The 16,814-nt window shown below is 51.1% G+C and overlaps 1 protein-coding gene across 2 annotated transcripts in view; it reads left to right on the forward strand.

Moving 5' to 3' along the window:
- The window catches only part of ZC3H18 (zinc finger CCCH-type containing 18), a 43,034-nt gene that overhangs the window by 4,316 nt on the left and 21,904 nt on the right, over positions 1–16,814 (forward strand). Inside the window, exons 3-10 of one of the 2 annotated variants that reach the window (XM_082289857.1) lie at positions 2,326–2,921; positions 5,626–5,710; positions 6,542–6,690; positions 7,106–7,198; positions 7,688–7,845; positions 9,265–9,297; positions 10,850–10,967; positions 12,806–13,104. In XM_082289857.1, coding sequence (XP_082145983.1) covers positions 2,340–2,921; positions 5,626–5,710; positions 6,542–6,690; positions 7,106–7,198; positions 7,688–7,845; positions 9,265–9,297; positions 10,850–10,967; positions 12,806–13,104 — 1,517 coding nt within the window. In that variant the 5' untranslated portion in view covers positions 2,326–2,339. The remainder of the gene's footprint in view (positions 1–2,325; positions 2,922–5,625; positions 5,711–6,541; positions 6,691–7,105; positions 7,199–7,687; positions 7,846–9,264; positions 9,298–10,849; positions 10,968–12,805; positions 13,105–16,814) is intronic. The other variant, XM_082289858.1, reaches the window with a different exon arrangement.

The following is a 16,814-nucleotide window of genomic DNA, read 5'->3' on the forward strand; positions in this document are numbered from 1 at the left end:
TTTGTTTCCTCCTATCCCTCTAAAGGTCTCTGTGTCAAACACAAAAAGCCATTTGCTTCACTTAAATACCTTTTTTTCTTTTTTTTGGTGCTGCTTATTTGCAAGGAATCAAGAAACAAATTTCCTGAGTCCACGTGCCCCTCGCAGCTTTTCTATTTGTGGTCGCCTCTCTGGGCTGACCTCTGTGTTCACACAAAGTCACTTCTCAGGCACTTGGGCAATTAAAATCCCCGCTCTGAGCTGGCTCTCCAAGCCAATAACAATTGGTGCAGGAATTTATGAGCTCAGCACCAGGCTTGGTGTGCTCAATAAGGAGATAATTTGCTTCAGATCCATTCTGGGATCGCAGCCGTTGTCACCAGGAGGCAACTTCTGCCTTTTCATTTTGGGTTTGACTTTGTCAGGGAAATCAGAACTTTGCTGGTGAGCAGGAACCAACTTCAGACGTGCAGAGGAGCAGGAGGAGCTGGGAGGGAGCTCGAAATGTGGATTTTCTGCCGCTCTGGGCCCTGCTGATGTTGAGATCATCTCGTGTTTATCAATTAGCTGATATCAGCAGGGCTCTGAGGCCTTGGGAAGAGCACAGTCAGTCCTCAAACACAGCTTAAGGTGCTTCTGGGAGTGGTTTGAATTTATTTTCTGGTTTTAACTCCTCTGCAGACCTCCCACAGTATAAGCAGCAGCATTTTCTGAAGGGGGACTTTGATCTTCAGAGTTTGCAGCAAATCCTGTTCATTACCAAAAGATTTTGGGGGTTCAGGTGCTGGGGAGGCTCAGTTTACTTTGGTTGGGGGAGGCTTTGGTGTGTCTGTGGTGGCTCTTTGATGGGAAATCTCCTTCCCTGTGCAAAACCAGTGGGAGAAACAGGGAAAAGTGTCAGGAAAAAGTGAAGGAGCAGCTTCATAAAAGTTTAATAAACTCTGATTTCCTGATGGATCGCTGGGTGTGGTTAAAGCAGCAACCAGAGTCTGACATTTGTAGCATTTCTGCTCCAAGGATTTTAAAAATAACAGGTGAAACTCTGACTGTTTATGTTTTTGTGGCAGCACTAAATGAACCTGCAGGGAGCAGCTGGAATAAAACATGGGACCCATTAAAATGAAGATGAGTTGTAATTCCACAGCTCTTCTTTAGGGTTTTTAGAGCTTTTGCGTGGATGTGAAGCAGTCACCTGCCTAGGAAGGGCCAGCTCAGCCAGTTCCAGTCAGGCAGGTCTGTAATTTATGGGGTTTTTGTTTCTGGAGTAAAATAAATAAATGTATGGCTTAGGTTGCTTTCCCTGCTTTGCACCCTGCCCTTTTCTGTTGTATTTATTGGATTTATTCTCGGCAGACTTGGGATTTTTAACATCTCCCAAGCACATATTTAGACATCTTCTAGAAAAGTCTCAGTGCAGGCAGCTGGATCTGCTGCTTTGAAGGAATTTGGGGTCTTTACTGAGGGTTCTGCCCCTCTCAGGTGAGACCCCACCTGCAGAGCTGCCCCAGCCCCAGAAGGACCCGGAGCTGTGGAGAGTCCAGAGGAGGCACCAGGATGAGCAGAGGGATGGAGCAGCTCTGCTGGCAGGACAGGCTGGGAGAGCTGGGATTGTTCAGCCTGGAGAGGAGAAGCTTTGGGGTGACCTCAGTGTGGCCTTGCAGGGCCTGAAGGAGCTACAGGAAAGATGGAGAAGGGATTGGACAAGGGCCTGGAGTGACAGGACAAGGGGGAATGGCCTTAGGCTGAAGGAATGCAGGGTTAGATGGGATATTGGGAAGGAATTCCTGGCTGGGAGGGTGGGCAGGCCCTGGCACAGGGTGCCCAGAGCAGCTGGGGCTGCCCCTGGATCCCTGGCAGTGTCCAAGGCCAGGTTGGGCAGGGCTTGGAGCAGCCTGGGACAGTGGAAGGTGTCCCTGCCATGGCAGGGGATGATTTTTAACCCCACCCCTTCTGGGATTCTGTGAAATTCCACCTCAGGCTCTGTCATTGCCTGTGAAAGGTGGCACACGCCAGTCTGGGACAATACTGAAACCTGTTCTTTGTGCAGTTCAGACTCTGTGTTTCCCTCTTGAAGGATCTCTGAGAAGCCATATTCCTGAGCTCATGGAATCCCAGATGGATTGGGTTGGAGGGGACCTTAAAGCTCCTCTCATTCCGAACCTCTGCCATGGGCACCAATGCCACTCATTGGATTGGGTTCCTCAGGGCCCCATCCAGCCTTGGCTTCCCAGGAATTCAAACAGCCTTTCTTTAGGAGGCCTTTGCACAGGAGAACAAGTCCTTCAGGGTGAGCATTCCCTGATTTCCCAGTTTGCTGCCATAACCAGAGCTCTTCTCTCCCTGCAGACTCTCGGGTACTGATGGACGTTTCCGACAGCCCGGAGCGAAACCCCTGCTCTCCTGAGGAAGAGGACCAGCAGCTTTCTGATGAGGAGATCCTGAAGGAGAGCGGCTCAGACCGGGAACTCGATGGAGAGGGTGGCCAGGGGAGCCTCCTGGGCGAGGAGGAGGATGCAGTCAGGGCCCTGAGCCGGGGGGAAGAGGAGAACCACTCGGATGAGGAGGATCGGCTGAGCGAGGCCAAGTCCCAGGAATCCGACACCAACGAGCAGAGCGTGGAGCTGAAGAGCCCCCAGCCCCGCAAGGGAGAGGAGGAAGACAGGACAAATGACCTGGAAGTGTCCTCTGTCACCAGGGAGCTGGATGAGCACGAGCTGGACTATGATGAGGAGGTTCCCGAGGAACCCAGTGCTGCTGCTGCAGAGGAGGATGGGGAGAAAGCTGCTGGGGAGGATGACGAGGAAGAGGAGAAAGGAGATGATGCCCCTGAAGATGAGAAGAAATCCAGCAGCAAAAGTGATGATGAGAAGGATGGGCAGGATCCCCTCAAGGAGAAGAAGAAAGAAGAGGATGATGGAGAAATTGACGATGGAGAAATCGATGTAAGTAGGAGGTGGGCAGAGCTCTGTGGGGGTTCAGAGCTGCTTGCCTCTCCCATTGCAGTTCCTTCCTCCTCCTCCTCCTCCTCCTGATGGGAATATCCGTGTCCCCAGTGTGCAAGGAACACCCTTTTCCCTGGAGGTAAGGCCGCAGCATGGGGCAGGCCCTGATCTCAGGGCTTGGGGCCCCTGGTGCCACACGCTGAACCAAAGCTTTGTCCCAGAGCCATCCCAAATGAGCTTTGTTCCCTCTCAGTATGGGAAGGCTCCAGTGCTCCACTGCTCCTGGAGGACTTGGGAGTGATGCTGACAGCAAATCCCATGGATTGGGTGTCCAGGAGCTGCTCAGATTGAGGGGCTGGTGCTGGAGGGTGGTTGTGGTGCTCAGCAGGTGGGGAACCCTGATCCTCAGCTGTTTGTGGGGCTCCAGCAGCATCTGGATGCGTGGAAGGGGAACGGAAGGCACTGGGATTTCTGGAAAATGCCCAAGGCATGGTTTGAGGGTGGGGTCAGGGATGTGCAGAGTTTCACAGCCAAGATACTCAGAAAAATCAAAAGTGGGCTTTAGTTGCAGTGGGGATTAGGGAAAGTACCATCTTTATCCCTGTTTGTGTGCAGCAGGGAGCTCTGCAGAGCAGCAGCTGTTTCGTGCAGCTTGATGGCAATTTCCCTCCTTTTTCATGGAGAAAACGGGGCAAAGTAATTCCAGGAAAAGCCCTCCCGTGGGCTCCTGGTCTGGAATTACATCCCAGCAGTGGGAGTGTAAAGCACTGCCAAGAGAAATTGCTGGTGCAGAGCACCTGGGCTGGCTCCCCATTCCACAGTCCCACCTGCCCAGCTGGGCTGCGTGCTGGGAATATCCTGGGAATATCCTGGGAATATCCTGGGAATGTGCAGGGAAGCACTGGAGTGTGGGTGGGGTCACTGGTGGGGCTCCTCAGCTGAGGAGGGGAGGTGCTGTGTCCTTCCAGGCCCCGTTTCTGTGGATCTGACCTGGCCACAGGACCCTGGGAAGCTGCTGGAGCCTCCCTGGACAGACCCTCCTCCCTTTTTAGTAAAGAATCATATTTTGTGTGGTTTTTACTCTTCACAGTTCATTGACAAGTTTAATTGCTTTAAAAAATGACGCTGTTTTTCTTCCTCGTGCCCATCCTGGCAGGTGATTGTGTTCAGCACGTGTTTTCCAAAGGTTTTGTGTATTCCTGAATCAGTGAGAAGGAATTCCAGCACGTTATGGGGCGCAAAAAAATTCCTGGAGCCCCGACTCCGTGCCTGCTCCTTGATTAAAATATGAATGCTCTCCTTTGGAGCCTGAGGCATTCTTGGGAGCTCTCCTTACAAAGCAGGAGATGAATCTGTACTCTGGTTTTCATACATTAACTCATAACAGCATTCCCAGCTGCCTGATTCCAAGGAGACCTCACAGAAATAAATACTTCCCCCTTTGTTCCAGACTTCACACAGTTCTTTTGAAAGCAGCAGAGTGGAGCTGGTTCTTCCATTCAGGCAGCACTGAAAGCCAGCCCCAGCTTTGGGGAAAACTTCAATCTCTGCATTTTCTTCTGCTTTCAGGAGGGGAATATTAATGCAAATTTTAATTGGAATATAAGTGTAGGCTTTTAAATCCCTTGCTGTTGAGGGGAGCTCTCCCTGTCTGGCTCAGGAATGCAGCAGGAGAGGCTCTTAACCCTCCTCTCTGTTGCTCCTTTGTTTGTCTACAGCCCAGTGATGGCTTTTTTCCTTCTTTCCAGCTGCTAAATGGATCAAAGGAGAGAATTTTCCTCATCTTTTCCACCCAGAAAACTGCTGCTGCCAGGCAGAGGGGAGGCCCATCCAGATGCTCCCTCTTCACGTGTTTCACGTGCTGGAAATAGGGAAATGGAGGCAGAGAGAGGGAAAACCAGGATGGTTTTTAGGATACAATCCTGGTTTCCTGGCCACATTCCTGTGACAACTCCCTGGTCGTTTGTACCTTTGCCTTCTGCATCCCCAGCTCCTTTCAGCTCCTTTTGGCTTTCCAGGTGCAGCCTAACAAAGCCAGGGAAGGTTGGGTTTTTTTCCCTGGAAAACAAAAGCAAATGCTGGTACTTGAAAGTTCCAATAACTTTTCTTCTGGAGCTGTTTCCTGGCTGTTCTTTCTTAATCTTGGAGCAACCTCCAGCTCCCAGAATTTATTCCTGGGGCTGCAGTCCCTGGGGAGGATGCAGAGTTTTGTTGGAGCTGGTTCCCAGCTCCTGTGTGGAGCTGAGGAGTAGAAGGGAAGGAGTTGCTGGAGAAGATATGCTGGACTTACCCTGAAAAGTTCGTTTGTGAGATTGTCCCTGGAGAGGAACTTGGGACGAGGGTATGGAGTGATAGAACGAGGTGGAACTGGCAGGATTATGTGGGATATTGGGAAGAGATTCCTACCTGTGAGGATGGGGAGGCCCCTGGATCCCTGGAAGTGTCCAAGGCCAGGCTGGATGGGGCTTGGAGCAGCCTGGGACAGTGGAAGGTGCTTTCACAGCCACCTGGAATCTCCCATCTCCCTGTTGGTAGCAGCACCTTGTGGAGGTGCCCTGGGGTGTTCCTTGTGACCTGCCCTTGTTGGTCTCCCATGGTTTTGCCCCAGCGTGGTTCTCAGTGACTGACTTGGAGCAGATTGGGAAGTGTCAGGTCCTGCAGGGAATGCCCCATGTGAAATGGCAGCTCTGTCTGTCTGTTCCAGGATGATGACTTGGAGGAAGGGGAAGTTAAAGACCCCAACGACAGGAAAGTGAGGCCACGGCCCACCTGCCGCTTCTTCATGAAAGGTAACCGCACTCTGGGGCGTGGGAGGAGCCAAAGGTGCTGCAATTGGCCTTGCTTGGGGAGTTTTTTTCCCCCATTAAGCTGCTGTTACATGATAAACTCTGCCCCAGGCGTCCTCAGCGTCACCTTCCTGTTTCTTGGTGGCCAAAGCTGAATTTTCATGGAGCCACTACACAAAAAGGGCTTTGCCCTCAGTGTGGTGAGCCTGGAGGAGGCAGATAGAGGGAAACTTGCAGGGGTTTTTGGAATAAAACAGAGCAGCTGTGGCTGCTCCTGGATCCCTGGAAGTGCCCAAGGCCAGGTTGGATGGGGTTTGGAGCACCCTGGAATGGTGGAAGGTGTCAGGGTTGGCACTGGATGAGCTTTAAGGCCCTTCCAGCCCAAACCATTCCATGATCGTGCTCCCTGCCTCACCACTGGTTATTTGGGATGCACCATGGTGCTTGCTGTGCTCTCAGGTTTCCTGTGAAAGGCAAAGCTCCTAATTGGAAATGTTTGTCATTAACTAATGAGGAGCTCACAGGCTTATTCTGCCTTTAATTAACAGTGTGTGTCCATCCCTCCCTTCTCCCCACTGGAATAAGGTTCTGGTCCATTGATCCATCTGTGTCTGGATGTGTTTGTCCCCTCTGGCAGGTGGAGGGTGACGAGTGTCTCTCCATGTGTGTGAAACAGCTAAATCCCAGCCAGGCTGGAGAGGAGAAAAGTCAAACACCTCAAACAACAAAATCCTTGATGGATTTTCAATGCTTGATGGGGTTTTTCGTGGCTGTGGGGCTGAAGTGCTGCTTGCTGATGGGACACAGGGATCTAACAGCTGTGTGTTCCCACAGGACACTGCACCTGGGGCATGAACTGTCGCTTTATCCACCCTGGAGTGAACGACAAAGGAAATTACTCCTTGATCTCCAAACCCGAGCCCTTCTCCCCCAACGGTGCCCCTCCCATCGGCCCTCACCCGCTGATGCCAGCCAACCCCTGGGTATGGAATCTCTTCTGTGCATTTCTGGCTTCTGCAGCACCCTCCCCATCCCTGGAAGTGTTCCAAGTGGGGTTGGACAGGACTTGAAGAGCCTGGTGTAGTGGAAAGTGTCCCTTCCAGTGGAACAAGATGAGCTTCAAGGTTCCTTCCAACCCAAACCGTTCCACCATTCTCTGATCTTTCTCCTTTTTTTTTCGTTTTGAGTTAATGCCTCAGCAAAATTCAATCCACGACTGGCTGTGTGATTTTTAGATGGTGCTCTTGGAGTTGCCAGCAGAGGGGGGTAATTTTCCATGGTTTCCTGGCTTCCATCGTGCTGAGGCATCTCTGGAGATTCTCTGAGCTAGCTTTACAAAGCATGGCTTTGCTCTTTAAAACTAACTCAAGTGTCTTCTCCTTCTCACCTTTCCAACAGGGAGGGCCAGTGGTTGATGAAATCTTACCTCCACCTCCTCCAGACCCTCCAACAGAAAGTGCCTGGGAGAGGGGACTCCGGCACGCTAAGGAGGTAAATTCCTTCCTCAGGGAGCTGCAGGCTGGCTCCAAAATCCACTGGAAAAGCTCCTTTTGGAGCATGTGGGCCTTGCTCTCTCCCTTCCCTTTTGCCTTTTAACCTATTATGTTTTGTTGTACGTCACAGTTGTTAGACAGCCAAGAGGAGCTCAAATCCAGCTCTGGGGGGGTTTTATATTTTAGAAATAGTGGGAATTTGTGGCCCTCAAGTCCAGCCCTCCACAAAGCAAAGCTTTAAGCTGATCCAATTTCCTTCACTTCAGAACCAGTTTCTCCAGTTCATGCGATCACTGCAGGGGGGAAGCTTCTGTTCCCTGCTGTTCTGAGCTGCTGGAATAGGGAATTAATCAGGGAAAGTCCAGCATCCTGCCCCTTCTGAGGTGCTTGAGCTGCTGGGATTCTCCCGAGGGCAGGATTTTTAACATTGCAGTTTCTCCCCACGCCAGGAACGTTCTCTCCTCACGATGTTTTTGTGTTCTGACAGGTATTGAAAAAAGCAACTATGAGGAAAGAGCAGGAGCCTGACTTTGAGGAGAAAAGATTCACTGTGACCATTGGCGAGGACGAGCGGGAGTTCGACAAGGAGAACGAGTTTTTCCGCGACTGGAATTACCGCATCACCAGAGACGTCCGGGACCCAGCGTAAGAGGCACTCTTGGGTTTGCTCCAGGGATTCCTGGGTGGGAATGCAGTGCAGTGAGGCTGGCTGGGGTTCACCTGCCCCTCCAGACTGAGAGAACATCACCTCCAAACATGGCAACAGCTTCCAGTAAGCGGGAAGTTAAAAACTTGAGCTGCCTCCACTCACTCCAGTTCAACCCCACCTCCTTTAACCCTTCCTGCCTCCAGCAAACCTTGGAATTCTGCTCCCCTCACGGGCCCTCTCCAGCTCTGCATTGCCTCCCTCACACCAGTGCATTCTTCCAGCTTTTTTTCCCTCTTTTTTTCCCTACCCCAACCGTGAGAATTTAAAGCCATTCAAGCTGAGGCTGCAAAGTTGGAGCGTGCTCGGTCCTTTGCGCTGCTGCAACTGGTTTTAGCAAACACCTTAACTGGTCCCAGTTAAACTGGGCAGTGGGCAGAAGCAAAGCTGGTACCTGGCCACAACAAGCACCCTGAATTTAAGTGTTCGGGTGATTGGGGTTTTAAGGTAAAATTTGAAGTGTTGGAGACCTCAAACCCGGCTCTGGGGAATTGTTTGGTAGTTCTCAAGGCAAGAGAAGGAATGGGAAGAGAATTTTTGGGGAAGAGGCTTGTGTTCTGCAGGGATGCAGGTGGATTTGTGTCTCCATGCTTGTGCATCCTCTGTTCTTCCTACATGGACAGATTATGGAACTATTACCACTCCCAGAGGGTTTGCAAGGCTTAGTTCTGTTCATTTTAGAGTGGTTGAATTACAAAAAACCTCTGGAAAGGAGCAGGTGAAGCTTTTGTTCAATATCCTTTGATTGCTCTGGAGTGCAATTCCTTTCCCTAATTTAAAAAACCCCTGTCCTCAGTTCTGCAGCCTGAAAGAAAAGCATTTTCTACAATATTAATATTTTCCAGAGTTTAATTACCTCTGGATCTTGGCCTTGTGTTCCTCTGAGAGGCACCTGGGGTTTATCCCCAATGTTCTGGGGACTGTTCATACATTACCTTTATTTTATGACTGTCTATAAAATCCACCAGCAGCGTTTTGGGCCTGTCTGATGTAAGAATTGTTAAGAACAGGCCTGGTTTTCATATAGTCCAGAAAAAAATGTGTTGCACATTGCCCATGTTACAGAAGTCATCCAACGAGTGGAATTCCTGAAAATTCAAGGATGTGTGAGCAGACTGTGCCATTAAAATATCTTCATTGTGTGTGAAGGGAAAAGTTATGAATCTGCTGCTGTAAACCCTAGAAAATGCTGATTTTCCTGCCCCACACACAATTTATTGCCCAGTTGGACACCTTGCAGCCAAGTGAGCCCTGGAAGTGCAGCTGGGATGTGGAAAATGCTTTCAGCACTGTCTTGTGACCTATGGAGTTGTCTCAGTAGTTCATGAATCCCTTTTTCTTTTTTTGAATAACTATAGGGAGGTGGACATCAAAGAAAACATTAACTATGGGTAAGCAGGTCTTTGATTCCAGTACTGTTGCAACTGTAAGAAAATATTCCTTTTTTTCCATTGCACTTCCTCAAACTTCCGAGGCCACAGACCGACCAGTGTCTCCCCAGCAGTTGGCTCAGTGGATATATTGGGTTATTTTTGGGGTGATACCAATGATTTCCTAATGATTTAAGCACTGAATTATCTAAACACACAGCAGTGTTCCTTTTTGAAATAAAAAACCCTTGCCAATATTACAGGAAGGGGAAATTTGGGCTTGAGGCTGTGTGGAAAAGCAGAGTTTCCTTTCTGATGTGGCTTGAGATGGTTTTTTCTGTCTCTTTGAACACCTGATGTCACTGAATCCAGGCTGGGTTTGGGTTGGCATCAGGACTTTGGTGCTGTTTGAAGCATCCCTAATCAAGGTCCCTGGTTCTCTTCCCCTTGGCTTATTGCTTCAGTCCAAAATAAAAACCTTAAATTCTTTAAAAGCACAGAAAGAAGTACAGGTACCACTTGACTCATGGGGCAGCACCTATACCTTAGCCTGGTTTAGGTTATTTGGCACTTTTAAAATGCAAAAAATGGCTCTTTATTCCCTTTTTTTTTTTTTTTAATCAGAGTCTCACTGTGGATAATCTGGAATTTGGAAGCACTTGCTTTATAGTCTTAGCTCTGCCACCGACTCCTCTGTGGCCCTGGAAGTTTCTTATTCCCTGTACCCACCTCCCCATCTTCACAGTGGATCTGATATTTGCCCTCCAGCTGGTTGGATGTTGTTGAGTTGGGGAATTAAAATCATCAAACAATGTAAATAGAAATCAGGAAATGGAGGAAAACCGATTTAAGGAGGGTGGGGTTTCAGTCCTTTTCCTCCCCAAAAATCCTTAGTTTTGCAGCTGTGTGTGTACCACGTGCTCACCAGTCCGTGGGTGAGCCAGCACCTGCTTCCCACTGCAGGATACCAGCTGGAGAAGTGGTGCCTCCATTCCATGGACACTCCAGGTGTAGAGGCAGGGTGTTGCTGACCTGCCCCTGAAGCTCCACTTCTCCCAGTGGAAAGCTCAGCACCAGCTCCTGTCCTGTCCTGGTGGCACTGGGATGCACCCATCAGCACTCCAGGGGCTGGGAATTGGGAGATCTCCATCCCTTCCTCTCCTGAAGGTGCTTGGGATGAGCTGTGGGTGCGTGGACAGAAATCCCAGCTCTCAACCCATGAGGTGAAACACATCCTGCTCCCTTTGCAGGCCTTGGAAGGGGCTCTCAGGAGCAGTTCCTGGCTTTGCACCAGGCTGAGCTTTTGGTGCCTCTCTTTCTGGTGTTTATCAAGAAAGGTCTGTGCCTTTCTCTGATAAGCCTCAAAAGAGAATAAGAGATATAAGAGAGACTAAGAGATAAGCCTTAAAAAAGACTCTTTGGCTGGGCTGTGTAGAAGAGCAACCTCTCTGTACAGCCCTGCTGCATTGCCCGTGGTTTTTGTATCACGGTGTCTGAGCTGACCTAGAACACGTAGATTTTGTGGTGCCCAGGTGCCATTTCCCTCTCTAACATTCCCTGTTTTTCGTTGTAGGCTTGATCCCTATGCAGATCCCTATTATGACTATGAAATAGAGCGGTTCTGGCGTGGTGGGCAGTATGAGAATTTCAGGGTTCAGTACACAGACCCCGATCCCTACCGTAACTACAGAGTAAGTAAGGAAATTCCCCCTTCCCTGCTTTTCCTTCCCAACTTTCTTCCAGGTTCTTCTGGGCCTTGGCACAGTTCCAGTGCAGTGCTTGAAACAGGACTTTTCAAATAGTTAATCTTGGCTTAATGACAGCACAGAGCACACCAGAGGTGAAGGGATGGGAGGAGGTTCTGTTCCAGCATCGTGAGGGCAAAAGCAGCGCTCCAGCCTTGGGAATGAGATTGGGAAGCTGCCTGATGGAAAAGGACCTGGAGGGCTGCTTGGCAGTGGCTGAGAAGGCCACTGGCACCTGGCTGGTACCAGCTGCAGTGTGGCCACAGCCCCAGGACAGGGATTGTGCCCTGTGCTGGGCACTGCTGAGGCCACACCTGGAGTTCTGGTCAGATTTGGGCCCCTCCAAGACAGACACTGAGGGGCTGGAGCGTGTCCAGGGAAGGGAATGGAGCTGGGAAGGGGCTGGAGCACGAGGAGAGGCTGAGGGAGCTGGGAAGGGGCTCAGGCTGGAGCAAAGGAGGCTCAGGGGGGACCTTGTGGCTCTGCACAAGTCCCTGACAGGAGGGGGCAGCTGGGAGGGTCAGGCTCTGCTCGCAGGGAACAGGGACAGGAGGAGAGGGAACGGCCTCAGGCTGGGCCAGGGGAGGTTTAGATTGGATATTAGGGAAATTATTTCATGGAAAGGCTGTAAAGCATTGGAATGGCCTAACCCCAGGGCAGTGGTGGAGTCCCCATCCCTGGAAGTGCTCAAAAAACCTGCAGGTGTGGCACTTGGTGACGTGGTCAGTGGTGACCACAGTGGTGGTGCTGAGCTGAGGGGTTGCAGTTGATGATCTAAAGGCCTTTTCCAACCTCAGCAATTTCATGTCTGAGATGGGAAGGTGGTTCCTCCTCATGCTCCTTGGCTGCTCCTCAGTGTAGCAGTTGAGCAGCGCTTGCAGCCACATCTGCTGCCATTCTTGGACATCTTGGAGAGGGAGGGAGTTTCCAGGAAACAACCTGGAAAGGTTTCCTTGTTAATTCTTGGGAAGGAGAGGAGTAGATTTGGGCAGGTGTGCTCTGTGTACCAGCAGAGGCTCCATCCTGACTGTCCAGTGCTGGTGGAGCTGCATGTTGGGATTGAGGCACAGCGAAGCAGCAGCCAGCTGCTAAAATCCCAGGAGCTGGGTGGTGAGATGGATCTGGATGAAAACAAGGCTCTGAACCTTTTCCCTGCTCTTCCTTTTCCCCTCATGCATACTTTGTGCCTCGGGAGCAGCGACCAAACCAACCAGCCCTGCTCAGCGGGGAGCTTTTCAGTGCTTTCCATCAAATCCTTTCAAAAATCGCTTTTCCTTTGCTCCAAATCCTTGTTTTCTGCAGAAGCAGTGCCCAGACAGGAGCCTGAGCCCCACATGACCAATTATTTTCCTGGTGCTCGTTTGCAAAGTTAATTAGTTGGTTATAGAAACGATTAGCAATGAGAGGAGCGACTTGTAAACATCAATACATTTCTTTAATAAGCTTAATAAACCAAATTAATCTGAGCATTGCCTTTGAAAACAACAGTTGTGTGGGCCACGATGCTGTGTTTGCATCCAGGTTCTGCTCAGCAGGATGCAGAGTATTGATCTCTAGATTATTGATCTCTAGATTATTGATCTCTAGATTATTGATCTCTAGATTATTGATCTCTAGATTATTGATCTCTAGATTGATTTGCAGGTTATTGATTTGCAGGTTATTGATCTCAATCCTTTGATGAGGGAGGGCAGATGTAATTCCTGGCAGTCCCACACTTGCCACCCGCTTCGCTGGGAGCCGTTCCCACAGCATCACGATGGTTTCTCTGTTCTTTTTTCAAGGAAAGAGAACGAGAACGGGAAAGGGAAAGAGAGAACAGACAACGGGAGCGGGAACGGGAGCGGGAACGAGAGCGGGAACGGGAGCGGCGCCAGCGGGAGCGCGAACGGGAGCGGGAACGGGAGCGCGACAAGGAGCGGCAGCGGCGGAAAGAAGAGTGGGAACGGGAGCGGGAACGAGTGAAGAGGGATGAGAAGGACAGGCAGCACAGGGACCGGGACAGGGAGCGGGACCGGGACAGGGAGCGGGAGCGCGACAAGGACAAGGACAAGCCAAAGCCTCGGTCCCCGCTGCTCCCGAGGTAAGTGTTTGCTGGGATTCGGATTCGGCGTTGTTGCAGCTGGCGGGAGTGAAGATGCTGGTGTGTGTAACTGCTGAGTAAAGTAGTAGTTGATGAGCCTTGTGGCCGCTAAGTGGAGCTAAAACATCGGTGACAATGAGCGTGCGTAACGCGACCCTCAAAGCAGGAGGGTCCTTTGGCATGGGGGTGTTCGGCTCAGCCCTCTTCCCTTCAGGCTGGAGAGGTTTTGGGAGGATGAGGGGCTCCTGCAGGTTGGTTCCTGGGAGCGCTCTGGTGACTCCCTTTGAAGCCTTGACAAATCTCTGTCACAAGAGCCAGGGCTGCTTGGGGAGTTTGTGGCTAGCAAAAGTATCTGAAGATACTCCAAAAGGAAAAGGCAAAGGAATTGTCCTGGGAATGAGTCTCTGCTCAGTGGAAGTGCAGCGTGGGGTCAGGTTTGTTGCCTCTGACCACCTGTTGTTTGTGAAAATCCAGGTCGTGACCTGTGTGAAAGAGAAAATGGAACCCAGACCAGACTGAAAGTCCAGGGACGTGATCCCTGTTTTGTTCCTCTGTCAATGATTTACGTACCCTGCCCTCCCAGCCTCCTCTGTCTTTGTGAAGCTCTGGATAAATATCCCAGTGGAATGGAAGTTGTAATGTCCCGGCCTCGTTTGGTTCAGAATCATGGAAAAGTGTCACGTTTTTTGTTGAGGGACATCTTGGAGCAAGCTGGTCTAGTGGAAGGTCCTTGCCCATGGCAGGGGGGTGGAATGAGATGAACTTTAATGTCCTTCCCAACCCAACCCATTCCATGATTCTGTGATCTCCAGGAAAACTGCTGAACAGTTGCTTGGGAAGAGTGGCAGATGGAGACTCCCACAGCATGTGGAGGACCATGGGGACACACAGGCACGTGTGGGGCAAGGAGAGCTGCAGGGAAGCTGTTTCCCAAGATTTATTGGAGCTTTTCCTGGTGTCTTTGTTCCTCTGCACTGGAGGAAGGTGTGAAACACGATGGGCATGAGGAAGAGTGGGATTAATGAAAAGCAGGGCTCAGAATGCCAGGAATGAGGCTCCACGTGGAATCAGGTAGCTTCAAGTGGCAGCAGGGCTTAGTTTGATCTGCATTACCGAAAGGAAAGCTGATTTTTGACCCTCTTTCCCAAGAGGAAGTGACAGTTTCAGAACGGTCTGGAGGAGCAGCAGCAGCTCCAGAGCAGTTATAGGAATACCATAATTACCTGTTCCGTTTAATTACAATCTTCACTTAACAGCCACGATTTGTGCTTAATTACCACATTGCCTGGTGGTTTGTGCTCTCCTTGGCTTGGTGATGGGACAGATCTTGTCCAGACCCGTGTGATGGAGATGATGTCAATGAAAGTGATGTCACCTGCTTGGCAGCTCGAGGTCATGAGTCACTGATGGTCACCATGACCCAAGGCTGAGCCTGCTGCCTGCTCCTTCCCTTGGCACTCCTGGAGTCCTGGGGCAGGGCTCTGTAGGGAGAGTTTGGGCTGCCAGTGCTGCCCAAAGGGTGCTGGGTAGGAGCGGTAGCCGTGCTCACCAGTCTTGGATCCGTCTCATTCCATGAAACCATGTGAGAGCCCGGAAATGGGATTGACAGCATTCAGGGGATGCACATTCCCTGCTTCCCTCTGGCACAAGGCAGCTGGGGATGCCTCTTGTGTCTCCAAAACTCCTTGAGACGAGTTTTGGTCATTCAAAAATACTTTCTGATGCACCTCTTTGCTGTTTTTGTTTTAAGTGTGCTGTGGAGGGGGGTTTTCAAAGGGAATGGAGTGACAGGACAAGAGGGAATGGCCTTAAGCTCAAGGGAATGCACCCTGTGAGGGTGGGGAGGCCCTGGCACAGGTTGCCCATGTTGGAAGGGACCTTAAAGCCCATCCCATCCCACCCCCTGCCATAGGACTTCCTATGGTTGACATCCCTGTCAACGTGACCCTTTTCCACAGCACAGTGGGTGTCTGGGTGTCTGTGGGGAAAACAAGCCTGCAGGAGCAGGTTTTGAAAAAGCTTTTTAACACGTGAAGGCGTAATTCCAGCTTCTCCCTCGGAGAGCACGTCCCTCATCCGTCACCTGGCGTTTCCCCAGGAGTCCCCGTCACGCTCGTGCTATGGCCTGGCTCTGGGCTGTGTCCCACGTCACTTGGTGACCAGCTCCCACCTTCCTCATGGCAGTGCAGTGGCTCGAGCCGTGTCACCTTTTCTCTGCCTGGCTCCGTGCCAGGCTCCAGAGGAGCGGGTTTGGCATCCTGGCACTGAGCGGCTCCTGAGTTGGTTTAACGTGTCACACAGCGGGGATTGTTCCGCGCTTCCTGGGAAAGCAGGATGCCCAGCAGGGCCACAGCACTCACCTGTGGGTCTATTTATAGACTCTGGGCTTTCCCTAATTGCTGGATCCCAGCTTTTGGCAGGTCCGGCCTCTCCGGGCGGCGCTGGGGGCCGGCTCACGCCACAGCTGCCCGTTAACATTCCTGCTGCCTCCAGGGCCCACGCGGCCCTGCTCACTAATGAGCTTGGAAAACTGCTCCACAGAGCCTGCAGAACTCCTCCACAGAGGTTGTGCAAGCAGCACCGAGCTCTGCCAAAGGCACAGCTGAGGACGGCGATCCCAGGTCGATGCCGGTCGCTCCATCGGCGTAGGGGCTCCCGCAGGAGCTGGAGGAAGGAACAAACCAGGAGCTGCCGCATCAAGGGATGAGAGAACCCAAACAGCAAATAGGCAGGAATAGGGAACAAATCCCTTTCCATTCTGCTGAAAGCAGGAAGGTTTCACCTGGTCTCTAAACAGCAGAGGAGTTCAAGGCTGAAAACGCAGAGGAGCCAGAGGAGTTCCCAGCATTGCTGGGTGATGCAGATGAGGAGGATGAGAATTTAACAAGGATTTAAACCCTGATGCTCTCAGGGACAAGGGTTTCTCTGTGAGCCTTTGGAGAGAAGAGGCTGCAGCATTTGGGCTCCAGTGGGATTGTCACACGTGGATTTGGCCTATTTTTCAGGAATTCAAAAAATTCCCTTCCAGTACTTGAAGGGAGCTGACAAGAAAGAGAGAGAGAGGGACTTCTAACAGGACAAGGGGAGATGGGTTCAAACTGACAGGGAGGAGGTTTAGATTGGATTGTGGGAAGAAATTCCTCCTCAGGAGGATGGTGAGGCCCTGGCACAGAGTGCCCAGAGAAGCTGTGGCTGCCCCTGGATCCCTGGAACTGTTCAAGGCCAGGTTGGAGCAACCTGGGCTAGTGGAAGGTGTCCCTGCCTATGGCAGGGGGTGGAATGAGATGAGCTTTAAGATCCATACCAACCCAAACCATTCCATGGTTCTGTGAACATGGAATTGCTGCTTTATGCTTTGGGTTGGGTTTTTTCCCCAAGCTTAAGATGAGCACTCCAAGAAGTTTAAAATCTGAGATTGCACTGCTGGTAAAAGCGTTCCTCCCCCTCCTCCTCCTCCTCCTCCCCCCTCCTCAGGCGTCAAACACTCAAACAAGCCAGGACACTTTATGATCAATTAGAGGGATAACTTGGCTGTCTGTCCTCCTGCTCCCATCTCCAGAACGAGTTCTGATGCCCCAGGCTGGGCCTGATTTTTGCTGAGTGCAAAATTCCTTCTTTTTCTCTCCGTCTTGCTGCTGGAGCTCCCTGTTGTGCAAAGCCTTTGAGGGATAAAGAAGTGACATGAAATATGTCCTCTGAAGAAACTTTGA

Source organism: Coloeus monedula (assembly GCF_965178545.1).
Source record: "Coloeus monedula genome assembly, chromosome: 13".
NCBI lineage: Eukaryota > Metazoa > Chordata > Aves > Passeriformes > Corvidae > Coloeus > Coloeus monedula.